This window comes from Hyla sarda, chromosome 7, assembly GCF_029499605.1.
Source record: "Hyla sarda isolate aHylSar1 chromosome 7, aHylSar1.hap1, whole genome shotgun sequence".
Taxonomy (NCBI): domain Eukaryota; kingdom Metazoa; phylum Chordata; class Amphibia; order Anura; family Hylidae; genus Hyla; species Hyla sarda.
In genome coordinates, this window is record NC_079195.1 from 174046818 (window position 1) to 174070659 (window position 23842).

At 45.9% G+C, this 23842-nt stretch overlaps 1 protein-coding gene across 3 annotated transcripts in view; it reads right to left on the minus strand.

The window, feature by feature from the left end:
- The window catches only part of DLG5 (discs large MAGUK scaffold protein 5), a 215643-nt gene that overhangs the window by 5996 nt on the left and 185805 nt on the right, over positions 1 to 23842 (minus strand). For all 3 annotated transcript variants that reach the window (XM_056531348.1, XM_056531346.1, XM_056531347.1), the window contains 6 exons: positions 17035 to 17197; positions 6698 to 6828; positions 6435 to 6599; positions 5261 to 5444; positions 4563 to 4711; positions 3962 to 4132 (listed from right to left, as the gene is read on the minus strand). In XM_056531348.1, the coding sequence (XP_056387323.1) occupies positions 3962 to 4132; positions 4563 to 4711; positions 5261 to 5444; positions 6435 to 6599; positions 6698 to 6828; positions 17035 to 17197 (963 nt within the window). The remainder of the gene's footprint in view (positions 1 to 3961; positions 4133 to 4562; positions 4712 to 5260; positions 5445 to 6434; positions 6600 to 6697; positions 6829 to 17034; positions 17198 to 23842) is intronic.

A 23842-nucleotide genomic window follows, 5' to 3' on the forward strand; every position in this document is an offset into this window, starting at 1 on the left:
GGAATTGGGACAATCACACCCTGGACGAGAAGGGACTGAAGAGCATCCCGAAATCCCCTCGCAAACGAGGGAGATCGGGGAGCATGGGACTGGAAAAAACAATCGGAAGGGAGGCAAATTCTATCCGGTATCTGTTGGACACCAAGTCCCTGACCCAGGAGTCCTGAATGTGAGTGGTCCAAACGTCTCGAAAAAGCAAGAGACGACCTCCCATCCGAGAAAAAGCTGCGGGTGGGGGCCTCCCTTCATGCAGAAGTGGGTTTGCGGATGCCCTCTTTGGCCGCAAAACGGTCGGGATGGTTGGTGTCCGACTTCCACGAGGGACGGGCCTTGAAAAAGGGAACCTTCTTGTCCCGTGGAGGCGCCTGGTTAGACCCTTTAGAGGGGCCAGACGTCTGAAATCACAGAAAGGAAGAAGACTTGTTTTGAGGTAATAAAGAGCTCTTGCCCCGTCGCCTCAGAGATAATCTCATCCAGGTGCTTGCCAAAAAGACGGGAACCAGTAAAAGGAATCTCAGCGTCCGCGTTCCAAGTTTTAAGCCAAATGGAATGACGGAGGGCCACTAGATTACCGGTGGCAAAGGCAGCGCAGCGAGCTGAGCGCAAGGAAGCAGAACACAGGAAACTTGGAAGATTGGAGGGTCAGAGCAGACAGTTCTTCCGGGGGAGAACCTGAAAGAATGGCCTGACGGAGTTGAGAATGCCAAACCGAGAGGGCCTTAGACATTCAGGTGGAGGCGAAGGCAGGAAGCAGGAAAGAACCCGCTGCTTCAAAGGCATACTTCGCTACCAACTCAACCTTTTTGTCTGCAGAATCCTTGAAGGCAGCTGCATCCACCAGCGGCAAAGTAGTAGCTTTAGAGAGGCGGGAAACCGGAGGATCCACCGATGGAGAGGAAGTCACTTTGGAGACAAGGTCCTTGGCGATAGGATATCGCGCTTGGACTTTCTTTAGTCGCTGAAACTTCCTCTCAGGGTGCTTCCAGGCAGATTCTAGAATGGCCTCAAATTCAGCGTGAGAGCTGAACACTTTGGGTGCCGGTCCGGCACGATGAAAGGATACTTCTGGGTCTGCGTCCGAAGTTCCTGGGTCCTCTAGGTTAAAGGTGTCTCTTATGGCCATAACCAATGAGTTCACCGTGTCCACTGAGTCCGAACGGTCCTCCGAATCGGATGCCGAATCGGAATCCTCGGCCGCTAGCTCTCCAGGAGAGTGCGAACGAGTGGAGGCGGCCCTGGAAGAGGGAGACTCCGACCTGGTACGTGGCTCAGGAGAGCCAGAGCGGCGACCACGGGAACATCCTCTGGAAGAGTGACGCGTGTGGCCTGAAGAAGTGGTTGGGCGAGACCTGCGAGAGGAACGCCCGTGTCTACCAGAAGACTTCGGGGACGAGTCAGAGGAGACACCCCTATTACGCTTAAGCGAAACGTAGGGAGAAGGGGAACGGGACCTTCTAGAGGGCCGGTTAGAAATTGCAGGAGGGTCTGGGGGAGCAGACGAACAAGTGGGTTCAGCAGAACCTGACATTTTTGCAGAGCAGCTTTACAAGCGTAATATGTAACTAATATTCCCGATATCTGCTTAGAGGGAAGAACAGTTCTGGGCACGGACATAGCCAAAAATGAACAGTCTAACCCAGTGTCTGTGTCCAAAGGCAGCTGCTGTTGCTGAGGGGAGAGAGAAAAGAAGCCGGCAAATAGGAGGAAAAGGCCGTGTCAGGGCAAGGAGCTCTGCGATTGGTCCCTGCACGGCCCGAATGCGCGCACAGCGCTGATTGGTGGCCTTTTCGCGCTGCTGAGGCGCTTATGTGGCCAGGTGGGCGGAGCTAACGTCCGCCGGGCTGCCAAACAATACAGCAGGACTCACTCTGTAATGGCGCCTGCTCCGAACCCCGAGCGCACACGCCGCCTGTAGTGAGCTCTGTGCGCCCGGGGACGGAGAGCCATTGGCAGCCGCGGCTGCCGAAGCCGAAAGTAAAAAAATTGCAAGCCGCCTGTAGGGAGAAACCTGCGGCGCGTGTACTAAGAAACACATATTTAAATAAAGTGCCCCCTTACTGTGCAGCCACTGTTCCCCCAATAATAAAAAACAATCCCTCTGCAGGAAACAATTTCTCAAGGCCAGCCCCAGCATCTGCAGGATAGGGCCAAAAAAACAGAGGGTCTCCAGCTGTTGCAAGACCTAGGGAGAAAAAGATACTCACCTCACGCTGAAGAACTTACCTAAAGAATTTTCACCTGCGGCAAGCCAAGCTCATAGCGAGGCGAACAGGGAGGTAGGGGGACCCGGACCCATGAGGTACAACCCCAAGCGCTGACTGTTGGCGAGAGGGGGTTAACAGTACATCCAAGATGCCTGCCACCTCTCGCAATGGGGAAACAGTGAACATTGCGTTCCTGAGTCCCCACCTGAAAACATAAATAAAAAAGGAATAAAGAACTAACACATTCCCCAAACCTAAGAAAATAAAAAATATGAGACCTGGTCTAGAGAACACCAGACCATGTCCACCTCCTTAAGACACTAAGCAAAAACTGAATTGCTCAGTGGCCTGGAGGCGGGTATATCCTGCTGGGAGGAGCCAACTTTTTGGTTACCATAGTGTCACGCCTCCTAGAGACAGCAGCATATACCCAAGGTTCTGTGTCCCCCAATGGAGCCGATAGAGAAAACTCAAATTATATTCCCAACTACTCCTAACACCCCTCCTGCCCTTAAATAAAGTTTTCCTAGCTTTAAAAATCTCTGTATCATAGCTTTCCCCTTGCTCACATTGTGTGAGCTCCCAGGAGGAGAAAGTGGGTGCTCCCCAACGGGCGCAACATCACTGAAGCCTGCAAAAGCTGTGCCTCACCATGCCCCGACTGAGTTTGGTCTCCTGCTAGCCTGGGAGGAGACCAAACTAACTGTTTGACTTGTGCAGGGAACAGAACAGAGCCACCTAGTGGCTGTTTTTTCACCTTAAAAAAAATATAAAGGTTGAGAATTTTAACAGCAATTTAATAGCAAAGTGTCTTATGATTACATAAGGAACAATATAGTAAAAGTTTAGTTTGGTGACAGGTACTCTTTAAAATGTGTGAGAGAAAAACAGAGACCAATCGCAACTCACAGTTTCCCGTCAAACTATGGTAGAGTGAGAGCTGAGCTCTGATTGGTCGCTGTGGTAAAATGTGTCTTCTTCTCTCTTACACATTTGAATAGATCAAGGCTTTTGTCTCACTGTACATTTTCTACTAGCAGACCAGTAGGTTGGCTGTACATTAGCAATATACTGTAGTTGTATGTATTTCTATAAACTAGCTTGCAACTTCCAGGGAAGAGCCCTTGATATGAATGGAGGATTAAACTAGCAGCACTGTATATATATATGTTTAAGTAGCTTAAAAGGGTACTCCCATGGAAAAAAAAAATTTAAATCAACTGGTGCCAGAAAGTTAGACAGATTTGTAAATCACTTCTATTAAAAAAATCTTAATCCTTCCAGTACTTTTTAGCGCATGTAGGCTGCAGAGGAAATTCTTTTATTTTTTAATAACTTTTTTGTCTTGTCCACAGTGCTTTCTGCTGACACCTCTGTCCGTGTCAGGAACTGTCCAGAGCAGCATAGGTTTGCAATGAGGATTTTCTCTTGCTCTGGACAGTTCCTGATAACAGGCATCAGGTGTCAGCAGAGAGCACTGTGGACAAGACAAAAGAGAAATTCAAAAATAAAATAATTTTCTCTGTAGCATACAGCTGCTAAAAAGTACTGGAAGGGTAAAGTAATTTACAAATTTGTTTAACTTTCTGGCACCAGTTGAGTTAAAAAATATATATATATATGTTTTCCACCGGAGTACCCATTTAAGGAAGAGAACATAGTATTTCTTAGGAAATGTCAAAATCTTATAGGGCCTAAATCTTTTAATGCAAGGCACAGGGTTGGTTTACACGTTTTATGACCATTTTGATACTTACATGTATTTGCTGGGAATTTGGCCCCTCTCCAGTTTCTGTGCATTCTCATCAAGCTGCCAACCCATCCATGTACCAAATGCTCCTTGAGGGAGCGTGTCATCTACATATAATATATCATCCTTCTTGAAACTCAACTCCTGAGAATTTTCGGCTTGTCGGTCATAAAGTGCTCTGTAAATGAACAAATTGTTGTTAAATGATAAAGCTTTGTCTATTCTGGTTGAATTCATAGAAGTCACCAGCTACATCTTGATAAATTGTGCTTCTTGAACTTTTTTCTCAGCTGCTTCACTTTTTCAACTGGTGACAAAAGGGCTATTGACATGTCATTTCATGGATCTTCATGGATGAGCAGGCGCGATTAGAGTAATATAAATCCCCATAAGTGGCTTCAGGGTGTGTTCACATGTTCAGTTTTTTAATTGCAATTAATACAAAGCCACAAACAAGATTATAAATGGAGATCACACAAAGGAAAGACAGATGTCAGCTCTTTTCAAACCCATTCCTGGCTTTGTCAATAATTAGAATTAAAAACCTGAACATGATATCAATGTTTAGGTCCTGTAAAATTCCTTTATAACTTATAAAAGGGACTGACCTTACATAAAATCCATCACCAGGCTGGTCTTTGATTTTGTTGAACTCGTCCAATTTTTGCTGCACCTTCACCTTAACATTTTCTGTTGGTTTTAGCATCTCTAGGTAGGCTTCTTCTGCTGTTTTGTTCCTCAAATCAACAGAGCCATACTAAAGAAGGAGATCATGAAATCAAAGAACTATATGAAACATGTAAATACCAAAAAAATACAAAAAAAAAAAAACTAAGTAGTAATAAAAGATGACAAGAAACATAATTCAAGCATTTCTGGTTCTTAAAGTGTTACTGTCATTTAAGTTAACTTTTGACATGCTGCACAGATGTGTCAAAATTTATGATTGGTCATGGTCTCAGTGCCAAGACCAACAATGATTGTTAGTTATGGCTGAGTGAAGTGATCGGTAGCGAACTTCACTCCCCAGCTCAGAACTTAATGCATGACACAGGTGCCATAGACTATAATGGAGCCTGTCTCCTGTAAGGAGTCAGACTGCATGTCTCGCTTTACCCTTCTTCACCTAATCAGTGGGGGTCTCCGCACCGAGGACCAGACTGACCTTAACTTTTGATGTTTATAGGTGTTACCAGAGAAAAAAAACATGCAGATAACAGAGGGGAAACCCCCATATTCCATTATCATTAGAAACTAGCTGAATCATAAAATTAAACAGATTTTAAATGATTCACATCCTTCATACATCTATAATGAAGTCTCCTGTCAGCAGCCCCTCCAGTCCACCAGATGCATTATCTTCATCTAAATCCAACACATATATCCCATGCAGGTTCCCTCCACAGATCTGCATTCCCAGCTCCACAGGAGATTTAGTGAGGGTGACTATGCGGATCTCTGAGTGTTTCTTCGTGCCATCCACTGGTGTCCTGTAAGAGAAACCAGTGAAATAACTTAGGCCCCCCCAAAGAAGAATGTATGAAGGCGTACAACACGCATGTTTTAAACTAAAATGTTTTGCTTAAAGGGGTACTCCGCCCCTAGACATCTTATCCCCTATCCAAAGGATAGGGGATAAGATGTCATATCGCCGGGGTCCCGCTGCTGGGGACCCCGGGGATCGCTGCTGCAGCACCCCGCCATCATTACTGCGCAGACCGAGATCGCTCTGCACATAATGACGGGCAATACAGGGACCGGAGCATCGTTACGCCACGACTCCGCCACCCATGATGTCACGGCCCGCCCCCGTCAATACAAGTCTATGGGAGGGGGCGTGGCGGTCGTCACGCCCCCTGCCATAGACTTGCATTAAGGGGACGGGCCGTGATGTCATGAGGGGCGGAGCCATGACGTCACACTGCTCAGGCCCCTGTATCGCCCGTCATTACGCACAGAGCGAACTCGCCTTGCACAGTAATGATGGCGGGGTGCCGCAGCGGCGATCCCCGGGGTCCCCAGCAGCGGGACCCCAGCGATCTGACATCTTATCCCCTATCCTTTGGATAGGGGATAAGATGCCAGGGGCGGAGTACCCCTTTAAAGTCTATCTGCGTGTTATACGCCGATAAACTCTTTCTGGCCCCACAGAAGCCGCTTCGGTTCAATGATTTAAAAAGGCTGCTTTAGATCATGTACTGCAGTGGCTTCTGCTTGGCCAGAGTCCCGCTGCCGCCAGCCGATGCCCTCCACATCTCCAGCTTTCAATATCTACCTCTCCTTGGGCTTCTGCGGGGCCAGAAAGAGTTTATCGGGGTATACACGCACCAACACGCACCCTCATTTTAACAAGGATATTTTGGTTAAAAAAAAATTAAGGTTCATGTTATAGACCAGTGCATGATATACCCAGCTAAATATGGTATTTAAAAATTATTAATTAACAGCATTACTGCAAAAAAAGAAAAAAAAAAAATCACCTAAGTGAGCTGCGAGGGCTTGTACTCGGTGTGGTTTCTTTTGATGGTGGAGTCATGGTTCCCTCATCTTGCTCACTCACAGTATCTATGACGGAATGATTGTCGGGTGTTGCTGCACCACTGCTGTGAGGTGTAGAATGAGTAGTACTAGTATCCAGACGTGAGCTGGTAACACAAAAAAAAAAGCAGAGAAAAACATGCAAACCTGCAGGAAAGGAAAAAGACTGGTAGTAATGACCAGAAAACATGACTGCACATTATACCTGGAGCGTGAATGAAGTGGCTGGCACATGTGAGGGTTGTACTGGGCCAGAATTGTGATGGTATCACACTGCTGTCCAATGATCAGACGTGCTTGCTGCTCTGTGGCACTTCTTAAATTTATACCATTAAACTGCAGGACAAAGTAAAAAGATTAACATATGAACAATGTGGATTTTTAGGTAATGTTTTTCAGGTACAGAATAATAACAGAGTTGCTGGCAACTCAGTGCGCTCCAGTGAACTACATCATTTGTTACCTGTGTGCCTATTAAATGAGCAGAACACTTTTTTATTATTATAAACAATCTTGAAAACTGTAAGGAATTGATACGCAAAGCATACTGGAAAATTGATATCTGTAAAGAGGTGTTTTCCAAACAGTGTGTCTCCAGCTGTTGCATAACTACAAGTTGTAGAGTGTAGTTTTGCAACAGGTGGAGACACACTATTTGGAAAACACTGATGTAAAGAATAAACTATACTTCCTGGAACCATAATGGAGGAGATTAATCAATGCATTGAGTGTTTTTTTTCCCCCCCCTTACACCGTGTGAACAAAATGTCACACGTGCACCTAAGCACTTTTATTTGCGACTTTTGTGGGTATGCCGAAAGTACCAAACAGCCAAGCAACTAAGCAACTTTCAGTTTTCACTTTGCAGTGGTCACGGATTTATAAAGTGTGAATGTTGCACAGAGGTATTAAAAAAAAAGTCACAAACCCCACCAAAAAGTAGCAAACCTAAGCCAGGCCAGACCTGGCTTACAAAATTGCTTTTTTTTAGGGCACTTTCAAAAACTCTCAACTGAGTTTTTTTTGTGCAGAAAAGTTGCAGAAGAGTGAAGAAAACATACAAAATTATGTTCTGAAATGATCTTTAGTTTTTTGCTTCTTTTTGCTTTCTATTAGGAGCAGTATATTTTTACACAAATACATTAAAATTACAAGTTTTTTTGGGGGGGATATAAAGCACTCTACTTCCCCAACGGGAAGTCTTCTGGATACATACGTTTTCTTTTCACCTTCCACTACCTTGTACCTCCTCTAAAATCATCCAAGTTCACTAATTTGGCGATTCTGTTTAACAAAATGCCTAGAAAGCCTAGTCTCAAAATTTCTAATTTTCCTTCCTGTTTCTTCTTTATGAGCATTTCTGATGGCACTCATGTTCACTCAGCCTAATTTTAATCTTCCTAGATGTCTGACCAATATAAATCTGTCCACGGGACATTTTAGCACCCCTGAAGCACCAAAGAAAAACTACCCTGCTTGACACCCCACCTGTCACCGGCTCCTACAAGTGAAATAAACCCCTCTGCAAATGCTGCTACAACCTTGCGAACAAATGCACCCAATTCACCTGCAGGATTACCAACATCACTTACCCCATCAAGAGCTTCATCAACTGCAGCACCTCCTACGTGATCTACCTCCTTCAGTGCCCCTGTGGTCTTCAGTACGTCGGGCGTACCATCCAGCCACTGAATAAGCGGATCAATTAGCACCGATCCAAAATCACCAAGGGGTACCAACTCCACAGTGTCTCCAGGCATGCAGCAGAAAAGCACAACAGTGATTTCAGGTGCCACACCATCACACCTATTGAACACATCTCCGCTGACACAGCCCACCGCTTCGCAATGCTGAGTAAACGGGAACATTTCTGGATTTTTACCCTTAAAACTTTGACACCTTCGGGTTTGAATGAGTACATCGAAAACGTCACTTAAATTCACACCAACACCCACTGGTGTCCAAATGCTAGCCCACCTGCCTCACCGATGCCAGCAAAAGACCAGCTAAAAGGTCTCAACGACATCGTGACAACCGCACCAGATGCCTCCTCACTGCGGGACAAGATGACACCAAGCCGCCGCAGAAGCCACCTGTCACTCCCCTTCCCCTCTACCTCTTCCTTCCCTTACAGGTCTCACAGCTCTTCTATGAAAACGTCAAAATTCCAAGCAAGATCCGGACCCAGATGACCACCAGATCGGATGACAGCCCGACCGGACGATGTTAATGTCTGACACCGGCATCCTGACAGCGCTACAAGACTTCCTTCTTCCCGATTGGCCACCACAATACGTCCTTCTCCAAGATTGGTCGCCACCCGGACCTGCCCAGCAGCAATTGGTCGTATTCTTCAAAATTTATTTGCCACCGATGCTTCTAGGAATCACCCGTAGAGGATATACACTTCTCAACCCTGATTGGCTGCCGCCCGGATCAGCCCAGCAGTGATTGGCTGGAATTTTTAAAAGACATTCTACCGCCACCGGCAGCTAAGACTTTATACCCGAACCCATAAGTCGGGTTGGCTCACTCGACATCACGGACAGCCAATCAGAATCCAGCCTACTATCCCCATGCCCATGTTTGAACGACATCCCCAAACGGAATTTCTCCTATTACAACGTAACTGTACACAGCCATGTACGCCACGTTGCGGATTGGTCACCCCCATACCATCCCACAGCGAGCAACCATCAGCTTCAAGAGGCTCGTCTCCATTCATTTCCCACTGCGGCAACCCTGCACAGCGATGACAGCCTCCTCCTACTGCCTCCTGATTGGCCCCACGGACACCGGCAGCTCCCGGATTGGTCGCCACAACGGACATTTTTTGCGGTTCTGTTTAAACACCTTAATACTCCTGAAAAAGACTATACCTATATATTTTTTCCATGTTTTACGTGGTTTTCATGCTCCTTTATTGAAAATGCTTGATAATGTTGATCTCTAGTGCCCGGTCCACACCTGGTCCCGGCACCCATCTTACATGATGTCACCAGCTCACCTGGATTTGGTGCCATTTTATGTATTTAAAGCCTCATACCTGAGGCTTTAAAAAGAGTGAGTACTCTTTTTTGTACTCACCGTAAAATCTCTCTCTCGTAGCCTTCATTGGGGGACACCTAACTGATGGGTATATGCTCTTGCCACTAGGAGGCGCTGACACTAGAAAAAAGAAAAGTCGGGTCCTCCCTGGCAGGATATACCCACCCACCTGCAGTGAGGCAACCAGTTTAGTCACAAAGCAGTAGGAGAAGCTCACGAGGAAGTACGTCAGAAAGACCCTAGAAAGGAATTCTGGAGAACCCAAGAAAACATAAAGACAAAGAAATGGGTGGGTGCGGTGTCCCCCAATGAAGGCTACGAGAAAGAGATTTTATGGTGAGTACAAAAAAAATCTCCTTTTTGCGGTCGCTCTTCATTGGGGGACACCTAACTGATGGGACGTACCAAAGCAGTCCCTCAGGGTGGGAAAAAAACAACCAGTCCCAAGACCGAACTCGCATGTCCGCAAGGCCTGCATACGAGCCCCCAGGTCGAAGACACACCGGCCCCCGAAAAAAGAGCTCCCGGAAGGACTCCCATTCAAGGAGATGGACCAGGACTCAAAAGAAAGGTCCATCCTCTGTAGAGACCCAAGACACCTGGGTCACATAGAGAGACAAGAAACCCTAGGAAAAAAGGGGAAACCGATGTCCACGAAAAAAAAAACTCCCCTGGCGAAAAACGGCCATAAGGAGCGCAGAACAGAAATACTGCACGACGAATGGGATAGCGGAGGAGTCGGGGGCCGGGCCGCTACAATTGACCAAGATCTGAACCATCACCAAGGCTGAAGGAAACTGAAAGCCACCTGAAAAGAAGGCACACCGCAGCCACGCAGGACAGGGCACCATAAGGGGACCAACAGTAATAGACCAGACCTAAGAGACATCCCGTCAGAACGGGAATGGAGGGAGAACCGATGAGAACCCAGCTGGATCCCCAGGATCTGAGTATAGGAAAGGTCACTCCAGAAGACTGCAGCATAACCGCAGTACGCCTGACACATACAAAAGGGTAGAAAGGACACACCCCTTCCAGGGAGAGCCCTAGGCTGAGAAAGTGAACAGAAAGCACACAAGCTGAGGCAGTAAAAAGCACGGTCGAACGTACCTCAGTAAAAACAACAAACAAAAGAGTCTCTCCAGGAGGGAAAAAACAAGGGAGGTCGAGACGACAACTCAAATACGGACCGAGGACAAACACCCTGATCCCCACCCCCCCTGAGGAGAGGGGATTGGCAGGCGCACTAGGCGCAGAAGGAGCAGGGAAATGCCATGAGTGGGTGGACAAAACCCCCAGGCTCCAGCGGCAACCCTCGCCGCGTCGAAGAGCCACCTCGTGTCCGAAGAGGGAATGGAACTCCGTACACTGAAGCTGGGCAACAAAATCAAGACGTGTTGAGAGCCATTCCGGACTGTGACCAGTAGGCACCTGAGTCACCCCGGACAGGGACCCCGGAAGGAAACAACCGGAAGAACAGGGAGTGACTGAACCGACAGGCGCCCCAGCAGGCCCCATGGCAGAACAGAGGTGCACAGCCGCCTCGGAACCCAATCACCGGAAACCCCTGGGCGCGCCCCACCAAGCCAAGGGAAGGAGGGCTCTGCCTCAACAAGCGATCCTAGCAAATGTAGGAACACAGACATTGGAGAGCCCACGGAAACAGTGGCGTACCAAGACTGCAGACACTAAAGAACCGCAGACCTCCAAGGGAGCAGCGGAAAGGAAGGAATGCCCCTAGCAGACCAGAATACAGCGATGCTGCTGGAGCTGCAAAGGAAGAAAAAGGTCCTAAGAGCCCACATGCACACACACTGCAGGACTGCACCTGGAAGAGAGACACCGGACTACAGCTGCCGTAGCAGCCGAATGAGGTAAGTGACCGGGTAGATTAGGACACCAAGCAGACACAGTCTGGCCCCATGGCGAGGAGACCAAGACCACGTCGGGTCCTGCACACGGAAACACCAATGGAGAGAGATACCAGCCTGTCGACAGAGTAGCAGACATGCAAGGAGGGTCCTGGCCAAGCAGAAAACCCTGTAAAGCAGTATATAGTGCATTGATAAGGCACATGGGGCAACTCAGAGACTCACCTGGAAATGACCATGGCAGTGGTGAACAACCGCCCACGGGGTGACTGCTTGGTAGATGACCAGAAGGTGGAATGATGGGGAGGCCAAACAACATCCACCGTGAGACTGTCGGCAGGAGAAGAAATGCAGACAACTGTCTGGCTTACCATATGGGTCCCTAGGGGACAGCGAGTGAGTCCAACGGAACCTCGATAGTAGCCAGGTACCGGAAGTCCAGTACGCAGAGACACCAGCCATGAGATGAGTAACAGGAGGTGCTTGAAAACTGTGCAGGCCACAACCTGGCGCACAGGTATAGGACCATGAAAACGAGACCCTTCATGGGCACCTGGCTCAGAAACGAGGTACCGAAACACCAGCCGCAGATAAATAGTCGGTAGACGTATGACCGGTGGAGAAGGAAACCATACAGACCACTGACTGACTCATTGGTATGGGTCCACAATAGAGAATGGAACACTCCGATGGGCGCCTCACAACGTAGTGAGGAGCCGGAATGCAGAAACAGATAAACCAGCTGTGAGATGAAGGACACGTGGTGTGGATAACCATACCAATGTCTGGCTGACTGGTATGCAAAGAAGACAACGATGCATCCCATCGACACCTCACCAGGTGTGAGGCACCAGGACTCAAACCGCACATACATCAGCCGCTGAAAGTATGGCAGGCTGTGTAGACCACCATGCAGGCCACTGTCTGGCTCACTGGTATGGATACACACAAGACAACTATGCATACCATCGGCACCTCGCTCCGTACTGAGGAACTGGAACCCCAGGCGCAGATACAGTCATTTGATCTATGACAGGTGGTGTAGGCAGCCATGCAGACGACTGTCTGGCTTGCTGGCATGGACGCACAGAAGACAGCTCTTCATCCCATCGGTACCTTGCCCAGTAGAAAGGGACTGGAACTCCAGACACAGACAGATCAACCGTTTGATGTATGACAGACGGTGTAAGCAACCATGCAGACCACTGTCTGGCTTACTGGCATGGATCCACCAAAGACAACTATGCAGAACATTGTCAACTTGCTCAGTAGCGGGGAACCGGAACTCCAGTGCAGATACTTCGGCCGTGAAGTGTGTGACAGGCGATGTAGGGAACCATGCAGACTACTGTCTGGCTTACTGGTATGGGTCCTGAAGACACATCGGGTCAGTTCTCCATATACCGCACCAGCAGTGGGGTATCGGAACTGCAGCAGCAGACACCTCCGCTGTGAGAAGTGTGACAAGCGGCAGAGGAAACCATGCAGACCATTGTCTGGATTACAGGTATGGGTCTAGAGCAGACAGCGAGTCATTCAATCGGACATCTCGTACAGTAGAGGTACTGGAATTGCCAGCTGCCGACGCAGCAGCTGGGACATGAGAGACAGGAGAGACCACTGTTTGGCACAGAGACGTTACGAGGAAACCCTGTCCACACAAGGATATTCTCAGGGAGACCTAGCGCCGGATGTGAGGATCCGGAGCACAAGAACCCTAGCCTGTGAAGGAGGGAACATATTAAACTGAGAAACAGATAGTTGGCCGGTCAAGGCTTCAATAGAATTAGGGCGCAATGCTAAAATTGGCCATAAGAGAGCGCCAAACTAGACCAAACAGACAAAGCGACTTAAACTCTGTCTCCAAGGCTGCCTATTAAAATGTAAAGTATGTAATCCTACAGGATGATTGAATAAAAGAACTCCCACATGGCCAAATAAGGCTGCAGTAGTGTAAGATTGTCAATTGGGGGAGCTCCAGACCATGGAGAACAACATTTTTATAAACATTTTTTATATATGTACATACACCGCTATATACACATCTACATATACAGCCATCTACACAGCACATAGTAGAGAGGCTTTCTACCTCCTGGGGGGGGGGGGGGGGGGGGCGCAGTGACCACTCCCCCAACACCAAAAAGGCGACAAGCAGGGGTGGGGAATCGAACCCCACTTACTAAAATAAAATAGAGGTAGGGCAGAGATCTGTGCCGACAGCGACACTGCCGCCAGCATCAGAGAGGCTGCGGGAGAGGAGAGAGAGACAGTCCAGACATGAAGAGAGAGGACGGGGACGGAGTCCCCGTCCATCCGGTGGGAGAGGGAGAGCAGCGGTAAGTAACCCACCAGCCATAAGGTACGGCCCCAAACCAGGGAGTCAGAGGCCAGATACAGCCTCTGACATCCCTGGTAGAACTAAAGACCCCTGCAGCACGCCAGACCAAAACGCTCGCTGCGGGGAGGAGGGGATGGAGCTAAGCTCCGTAAGTAAGGCACAGATTCTCCCGATACTGGAGAAAGGAAAGAAGGTCCAGCACTGCAGTGAAGGCAGCACACGGTAAAACACAAAAGTCACAGACTCTCCCCTGTCGGCGCTATGAAGGCAGCGCCGGTGTGAAGTGAACATCAAACCTCCCCATGATGAATTAGGTCCTGTGTGTACAGAGCAGGGGGAGGGGCTGTGGACATCCTCATTCTCCCCCTGCACTGACCTCTTGTAATAGGCAGAGCTGCACTCTCTCGCGCTCTTCATCCTCCGGGAGGGGGTGAGGGGGCGTGGCTTCATATCTGCAGACGAGCGGTGAAATAATCAAACCCATGTTCCTGCTCTGAACTAGAGAAGAAGGGGGCAGAGCTCTTGCAGCCATTATGGCCCTCGCCGGCCAAACAGCGCAGGGGGAGCTGAGAGCCGCGACTGTGGCTCACTAAGTACCGGGGGCTTCCGCAAAGGTCGGTGGCTGCCCTGAAACATAAAACTGTAGGTGGGACTACAGAGAGACCCGACCCCAATAAAGATAATAACCCCTTAGGTCCTGTGCCGGGGTGGGAGCCGCCGCTAAGGTCGGTGGCTGCCCGAATGTGAAACTGAAGGTGAGACTACCAGGGAGACCAGACCCCAATAAAAGATATTAAACCCTTGAGTCCATGGGGGGGGGGGGGGGGGGGGGGGCGAGAACATACTCACCAATCACACATACTCACCTAGAGACATCTTCAGCCAGCATTTTAGTCACCTGCATCACGTCATGCTGCTACAGCCCAAGACGAGAAGGAAAAATAGGGGGACCTGGACCCACGGTGCAACCCCAGTCGCTGGCCGTTGGCGGGAAAGGGTTAACTGTGCATTTGTATTTTATGTCCCATGCCCATTAGCCGCATATGGGGGAACAGGTAGCGCCATGCTCCTGAACCCCCACCTGAAAAAGGGAAACAAAAAGGAATAAAGAACCTAACTAAACAGCCCTTACTAGAAAATAATAAAAAAAAAGACAAGGTCTGGAGAGCTCCAGACCTGTGTCTTGCCTCCTAAGTGACACTATCTAAAACTGGTTGCCTCACTGCAGGTGGGCGGGTATATCCTGCCAGGGAGGAGCAGACTTTTCTTTTTTCTAGTGTCAGCGCCTCCTAGTGGCAAGAGCATATACCCAGGTGTCCCCCAATGAAGAGCGATCGAGAAATAAATTTTTTATTCATTTATACCAATACCCACAACTTCGGGTTACTTCCATGGGAGCGCCATCGCAGCTTTTTTTTGAATATTTTCTATGTATGCTGTATTGATTGGAAATATGAATACATTGAGATAAAGAAGAAGTTGAGGGGGAGATTCTCAAAAACTGCTGTAATTTCTGTTCCAGCGATATTATTCACACCATTTTTTTTCTCCTCACATTTTCAAAGGTCTCTTGTGCTGCTTTGAAAATTCATTTTTGCGCCACTTTTGTTTTTTTCCTGCCAAAATTTTTATTTTGTGCCAAAATCTCTGAGTTTGGCTCCAAAAACAGCAATTTCTGCGCCAAAATTGCTGATTTTTGCACCAAATTTTATACCCCAGAAAATTCTGCCGGAAACATCTCACAAAATATTTCATGGTTACAGGTGCCCAGACAAGCGATAACTCTACAAAAAAAAACATTTCTTAAATGTGAGTGCAGGTGTAGTGACTAGAGATGAGCGAAGTTACAGTGATTAGATTCGTCACAAACTTCTCTGCTCAGCAGTTGCTGACTTTAGCCTGTATAAATGAGTTCAGCTTTCAGGTGCTCCGGTGGGCTGGAGACTCTCTCCTAGGACTGTATCCCCCTTTTCCAGCCCACCAGAGCACCTGAAAGCTAAACTAATTTATGCATGCTAAAGTCAGCAACCGCCAAGCCGAGAAGTTTGTGACGAATCGAATCACTAACTTTGCTCATCTCTAGCAGTGACCAAGAAAAAAAATTATAGTTTTTTTTCATAACATTTTTCAATAATAATTATTTCTTTTTTTAATAATTACTTGAATTCCCCCCCAACCAAAAAAAAGAAATAAATATCTATTAGGATTCTATTGTGGCACTTTTAGTCCACTGAAGGCATCCTCCATTGTATGCATTTTTATGCTGGGGATCGCCCCTAGCAACGGACTACAAGGGGAGGATCTGCTCCCCCAGTATAAATGCACAACTGCATTTAGGGTTGAGCAGCTCCGGCCATTTGAGACCACGTTCTTTGTTGTTTAAATTTTATACCTGGAGGTGTGTAAACTCCATATGTTAATGTGCCTTGAATATCTTCCAGGCAGCATTAGGGTAGCACCTGTGAGGCCCTGCACCTATATTCGCCAATTTGGGTGGGGCTTGCAGCTTGCCTCTCTCCTCCCATTGTATGTGTGTGCTTGTAGCCACGCTGGAGGGTACCTGGGAGGATGCTGTGAGTCGACCGAATGCTGCCGTAATTGCCCACTGGCCCCTGTTTTGCTCATCATACACAGGTAGGTTTAGCGTTAGGTCCCGCGCCATTTGAGAAACCTTGGCGTTGGTGTGCGGGCTCTGGTATTTCCTTCATACAAGGATATACTGGCGAATGTCTCAATTTTAACATCAGTGTTGAGGGATAGCCAATGTCATTGTATACATCTACCACAGTAGTGCACCCATATTCCTGTATTTGATTTGTTGGGGTTTCCAGCTGATGCTTAACTACACCCAGTCATTGAATAATCCCATCTGGTTCTACATGTTTCCAAGCAATGGGAAAGTAAATGCATTCTCAGTTATACATCATGAACAAGCTATTAAGGAGCTATTATTAACTTAAAGGAGTTACCAAGGAATAGAAAAACAGCTAACTTCTTCTGAAAAGAAGCACCACACCTGTCCTAAGGTTGTGTGGTATTACAACTTTGCTCCTTTCCCTTCGATTGAACTGAGCTGCAATACCAAACACAACCTGAAGACAGGTGTGGTGCCGTTTTTAGAGACTAACAGCTGTTTTTAGAATCCTGGATAACAGCTTTAACCTGTGTCAGTATCAAAAACACTGGATCTGTGTTTTACGTGGCTGTTGCTTGCCATTCTTGCTAGAAAGTCTGTGTAATACAACATTTTGCTAACTTTAAAGTAATAAAATGCTTCATTACCTCTAGCAGCTGGTCCCCATATTCCAGCCCAGCTTGCTGAGCAATGCTTCCAGCCATCACTTTAGAGACAAAGATGCCCCCGCTCTCTCCGCCACCAATTGAAATTCCTAGCGGTTCAGCTCCTTTCTGTACCTTAACGTGTCGAGGCTCATCTACTAGTGGTCTGTAGAGAAAACATATGGCTCATCACGATTTACCAGTCGAAGTGTCTACAGTGCAGTACTGTATCATCAACATATCCTTTATGCATTTACATATGATTATAGAAAATTCACAATAAACACAATAAAGAAGGCAACTGTATCAACGATGATGAGAGAGAGAGAGATATATCCCTGGAAGTCACACCTGTAGCCTGTCTGGTGCTAACCACGCAATGCAATGCAGTACAGTAGACAATAGCAGAAGAATGCGGAGCACTCACCAGGTTCTTGAAACAGGGACTGCTTTATTTCATATAGAAAACAGTAGCGGTTTCACATGCAGGGGCGCGAGATGGAGTACATGCAGGGGTATTCAAGCTGGTGACGGACCGTTTGCACGCAGAGGTGCTTCGTCGGGCAGGTGCTTGATGACGTGAAGGAAGAGGTGTGCTTATAACAGGTAAGGGTTACTATGGATACATATAAACAATATAACACCTGAGATAACGTGCATTATTATTATAGAAGTGAAAACACATTAAAAAAATCCTTCTTACGTGTGAATCTTATCATAGGACTAGTACATATGTAGCTACAATTGAGCTAGGTTTACATCACATTCAATAAAAGATCTTATTCATATAAGTGCATTTAGTTCAAACTTATCGTTTAAGCAGAGCGGACCAGTAGCATTAGTTCTCAAGATCCATAACGCTTCTCTTCTGACCAGATCTTGATCTTTAGTAAGTCCCTGTTTATATTCTTTCAAAGCTGAAAAATGTTAATGCTCCTGGATTGTTATTGTGGACTTCTGACATATGGGTTATCAGGTGTGGAGCTCAAATCCCCGTTTTCAGGTATCTAAAGTGAAACGGGGGCCGTATGGTTTTCCCTATGAAGAAGTATCAAAAAGTACAAAGCAGACAAACAACAAATTGAGTTCTGCATGTAAAAAACTGCTTAATATTAATATTGTACCCTCCAAAGGTAGCTGATTTATGTTTTCCATTATGTCCGCAAAATGAGAAAGACCCTCAAGGAAAATTTCCAGTGGGTCAACTACCTGTTAACCAGTTACCCGCCTGAGTTCTAGTCTTCTTTCGTTTATTTATGTAATCACGTATGGTGGTATTTTTTCTATATGTGATAATAGGATTATTACTTACAGTGTGCGATAGGTCTGTGTCTCGTTGCAACATGTACCAATGTTTGTTTATGGCCTTTTTTATTAAATCATTCATGGGAGTATTTTTGAAGACAAAAGTGAACCTATTAGAGCCTTCACTATATTTTTTCTTTTTATCCATCAGATCTTTTCTTGATGTTTCATCGACTTTTTCAGGCTGATTCGATAACCTTAGATGGATAACCTCGTTGGAGGAATCTATTTTCTAGTTCCCAGGCCTGTTTACTGTAAAAATCAGGGTCATTATTATTCAGTTTCAAACGAATAAATTGGTTGGTTGGAATGCCGTTCGTGTGTGTGGGATGGAACGACATATAATGAAGTAAAGAATTTTTCAAGAGGGCTTTCTAAAGCCAGGTGTAATGATATTGTTATTCACAAGATTAGTTTTTACATCCAAAAACTCAAGAGATCGATCAACATATACATATGTAAACAACATGGTGTTGATTTCATTTAGAAAACTAACAAAATCAATAAATTCCTTTTTCGTCCCATTCCACACCACGAAGGTATCGTCCACAAAACGGAGGAAGAGTTTTATGTGTTTGGCATGCGAAAAAACATATTTGCGTTCAACGATTGCTTGAAAAATTTTCGCAAAAGCACAAGATATAGGAGTGCCCATGACAGTGCCTTAAAAAGAAAATAGCACTCCATAGCGTAAAACCACCCGGGTGAGGAGATCAATTAAATGGAAAACACCCTTACCGCAGGCGGTTGTGTGAACTCACACACAACAATGGTCAGCGTGAATGAGTAGTAGGGCCTGGTCTAAAGCCTCCCAACCAAACAAGCAGTAGTAGAGGTGGGCATTGTTTTAAATAAAGTCCTTCTTTCTACTCACTTGACGTGCCTATCCCTGGTCAGCGCCACTGTAACCCACTGTCCTTTGGAAGTCGACCTCTACCATAGCAGTGCCTTGGCACTGACTATACCATTGGGTATCATATTTAAAGCAATAATTCAAAATGAACGCAATGGAATTGGTAACAAATTGTCTGAAAAGATTTCTGTGAGCTCTCCAAGAACTTGCCGACAGCCTGTACACCCGCATCCTGAGGGATGCGGGTGTACAGGCTCTCCACGTCTATGGAGGCCAAGGCAAATCCATCTTGCCACTGGAACTGTTCAAGAATAGAAATTAAATCTCCGGTGTCTCGTATAAATGAGGGGATATGTGTGAGAGTGTGAGTGAAATTAACCTGTCTATGTAGCTGGAGAGAAACATGGTTAATTTCACCCACACTCACACATATCCCCTCTTATATGAGACACCGTAGATTTAATTTCTATTCTTGAACAGTTTCAGTGGCAAGATGGATTTGCTTTGGCCTCCATAGACATAAAGGGGGACATTTACTAATTTAGTCTATTCTGGGTATGCTTATAGACCAGCGTATGTGGTAGTCTCCTGTCTATTGTGCTCCTAATTTATGAAAGGTCTCACAGCCCTTGATAAATTCTGTGCTCAGACTTCAGGGTCTACAGCTTAAACTGCATTTAGACCTGCTCCAACATGGTCTGACATTTCAGCGTATTTTGGGCAGATGCGACTTGTCGCACAAAAGTCGCACTTGATAAATTCAGCACCAATGCATTTTCCAATGCATTTCCATCTAAAATAGACTTGCATGCATCATGTTCTAAAAATCCTCGACAGCAAAAGTCGCACATATTTAGACTGCGACTTTCTGTGTGACAAATTTAGACATGAAAAACCAGTCTAAATCGTTTGCTAAATCTCCCCCAAAGAGCCTGTGCACCCGCATCCCTCAGGATGCGGGTGTACAAGCTGTCGGCGAGTTCTTGGAGAGCACACAGAAATCTTTTGAGTTCAGACAATTTGTTAATGATTCCATTGCGTCCATTTTGCAGTATAATTGCTTTAAATATATGATACCCAATGGTATAGGCAGTGCCAAGGCACTGCCATTGGCACTCCTATATCTTGTGCTTTTGCGAACATTTTTCTAGCCATCTTTGAATGCAAATGTTTTTTCAGCGCTTAATTCGCATACCAAACACATAAAACTCTTCCTCCGTTTTGTGGACGATGGTGTGGGATGGGACGAAAAATTTATTTATTGATTTTATTAGTTTTCTAAACGAAATCAACACCATGAATTTGTTGTTTACATATGTATATGGTGATCGATCTCGAGTTTTTGGATGTAAAAATGTATGTTGTCGATAACCATATCATTACATCAGGCTTTAGAAAGCCCTCTTCTAAAAATGCTTTACTTCATTATATGTCTTCCCATCCCACACACACGAAGAACGCCATTCCAGCCAGCCAATTTATTCGTTTGAAAATGATTAATAATGACCCTGGCTTATACAGTAAACAGGCCTGGGAACTAGAAAATAGATTCCTCCAACGAGGTTATTCATCTAAGGTTATCGAATCAGCCCAAAAAAAAGTTGATGAAACATCAAGAAAAGATCTGATACATAAAAAGAAAAAATATAGTGAAGGCTCTAATAGGTTCACTTTCATCTTCAAAAATACTCCCATGAATGACTTAATAAAAAAGGCCATAAACAAACATGGGTACATGTTGCAACGAGAAACAGACCTATCGCACACTGTAAGTAATAATCCTATTATCACATATAGAAAAAATACCACCATACGTGATTACATAAATAAACAAAGGAAGAATAGAACTCAGGCGGGTAACTGGATAACAGATAGTCAACCTACGTGAAATTTTCCCTGCAGTTCTTGCTCATTTTGCAGACATAATGGAAAACATAAAATCAGCTACCTTGGGAGGGTACATGCAGAACTCCATTTGTTTATTGTCGGCTTTGAACTTGTGGATACTTCTACATAGGGAAAACCATACGGCCCCTGTTTCACAGGGTAAGAGAGCACTTTAGATCCCTGAAAAAGGGGATAGGAGCTCCACGCCTGATAGCCCATATGTCAGAAGCCCACAATAACAATCAAGGAGCATTAACATTTTTTGCCAGTGAAAGAATAGAAACCCCTAAACAGGGACTTACTAAAGATCAAGATCTGCTCAAAAGAGAAGCATTATGGATCTTGAGAACTAATGCTACTGGTCCGCTCTGCTTAAACGATAAGTTTGAACTAAATGCACTTCTATGAATAAGATCTTTTATTGAATGTGATCTAAACCTAGCTCAAGTGTAGCTACATGTGTACTACTCCTATGATAAGATTCACACGTAAGAAGGATGTTTTTAATGTGTTTTCACTACTATAATAATGCACGTTATCTCAGGTGTTATATTGTTTATATGTATCTATGGTAACCCTTACCTGTTATAAGCACACCTCTTCTTTCACGTCATCAAGCACCGACCTGACGCAGTGCCTCGGCGTGCAAACGGTCCGTCACCAGCTTGAATACCCCTGCATGTAAATCCGCTACTGTTTTCTATATGAAATAAAGCAGTCCCCTTTTCAATAACCTGGTGAGTGCTCTGCATTCTTCTTCTGCTATTGCCTTTAATTTTATCATTGTCACCTACACATCAGCTGTTTTGCACAGGGTCATCAATTTTTTTGGGGGTACAAAAAAAAAAAAAAACTGATAAAAAAGTTTGTTCCCCAATTGCTGGAGAGCAATAGTTTGCAAGTATAACTGAGTTAATTATTTGGTCACTATTAATGGTGTCTTCATTGCTGAGAAATACAGACCGATACCTATCTATCATGCACTATACCACCAGGGAGGCATCTGATTGAAGAAGTTAAAGCTAAATGTGCGTAGAAGAATCTATGCTGTTTTGAAGGCAAAAGGGTTGTCACACCAAATACTTTCTTGATTTAAATAATCAAAAGCATCCTTCATTTACAGCATTTTTTCCTGTCTAAAACTTTTACATGGTACAGCCTTTACTTTAATACATGCTTACTTACCTATGTAACAATATTTATTCTTACATACTTTCTAATCTTTTTCATTAGGCTTTACTAGCCTTCTACTTTCCACAGCTTCCACTAGAGAGAACTGATGCTAGAAAGTTAACCCCTTAACGACACAGGACTTCAATGTACCTGGTGCTGTGGTAGTTAGCTCACCAGGATGTACATTTACGTTCAGTACATGACCGCGAGCACCGGGGTGGTGCTCGCGTCATGCACTGCAGGTCCCGGCTGCTATCAGCAGCCAGGGACTCGCCGGTAATGGTGGACATGAATGATCGCGCTTATGTCCGCCTTTAATCCCTCAGATGCCGTGATCAATACAGATCACTGCATCTGTGGCAGTGTGGTCAGAAAAATGGATGATCAGATCGCCAACAGAGCTGCCGAGGGGATCCGATCAACCATAATGGCGGAGGTCCCCTCATCAGCCTCCGTCCGGCTACAGGGGTCTTCTGCTCTGGTCTAAGATTGAGCAGACCAGAGCAGAGCAGAAGATAGTCGATAATACTGATCAGTGCTATGCCCTATGCATCTGTCATAATTAGAAAAAGGGGACAACCGTGTACGGCGCCTCGTGTATTACCCCAGTGGAAACAAAGGTAGGTAAGAGATGGCAGTTGGGGCAAAATAGAGCCCCTTCAGATGGCCGCTCACCTTGATATAAAAGAATAAAGGCATATCACCCAACACCCGGGAAGGGGGGGGTACAGGATGGGAGGTCAGCTGCTGTGCCGCAGGTCGCTGGACTCAGAGGGTCCTGGTAGAGATGCGAAGATAGGAGAAAAAGACCTTTCAACCGGCACTGCTGATTCACCACATTAGGGACAGGAGTAGGGGTTCAGGAACCACTTAGGATCCACTTTTATTAAGACTACACGTTTCAAGGGGAGCCCCCTCTTCTTCAGATCAGGAATACAGATAATGCATAGTAGCAGGGATATATACAAGGTTACAAACAGTAAAAATGGCACCAAACCAGACCCCTGGGAGTGGCCCAGGGTCAGGTGTCAGTGCATGTCAAAGTCCAGACTTAGAGTAATGAGAATAATGACAACCGTGAGTAATGTAATATAAAATGCCCATAGATGAAGGTAGGGTTAGATTATGTTATATTATATTCTATAGAGTCCCAAGTAAGAACACTCTGTGGGTGCAGAGCGGCGCTATTGCAGGCGCTGTAGCCTCCTATAAGGTGTCCCACTGCAGCGCTTCCAGTAACCAAGACTCATTGCTATGCGCTCCGGTCACGTGGATGGGCCGGGGACCAATCGAGGAAAGGTGGGCGTGGCTGCACTCTGTTCTAGGGAGCTATACGAGCGCCCAGTGAAAGGAACTGTGGGAGGGGAAAACTGATGTTCCGTGACAGCGATTTGTGTAAGTTGAAGCTGTTTAATAGCAGCGATGTCATAAACATGGGCATGTACATCAATATGTGTCAGCGAGATAGATGGACGTAATGACTGTTCAATAGAGGGAAACATAAAACAAAAAGTCAACATTGCTCCATGACAGTGATGCAGGTAGGACACAGTGTCTGTTCTATGAGGGCAGTATATGAGGGTAATATGTGAA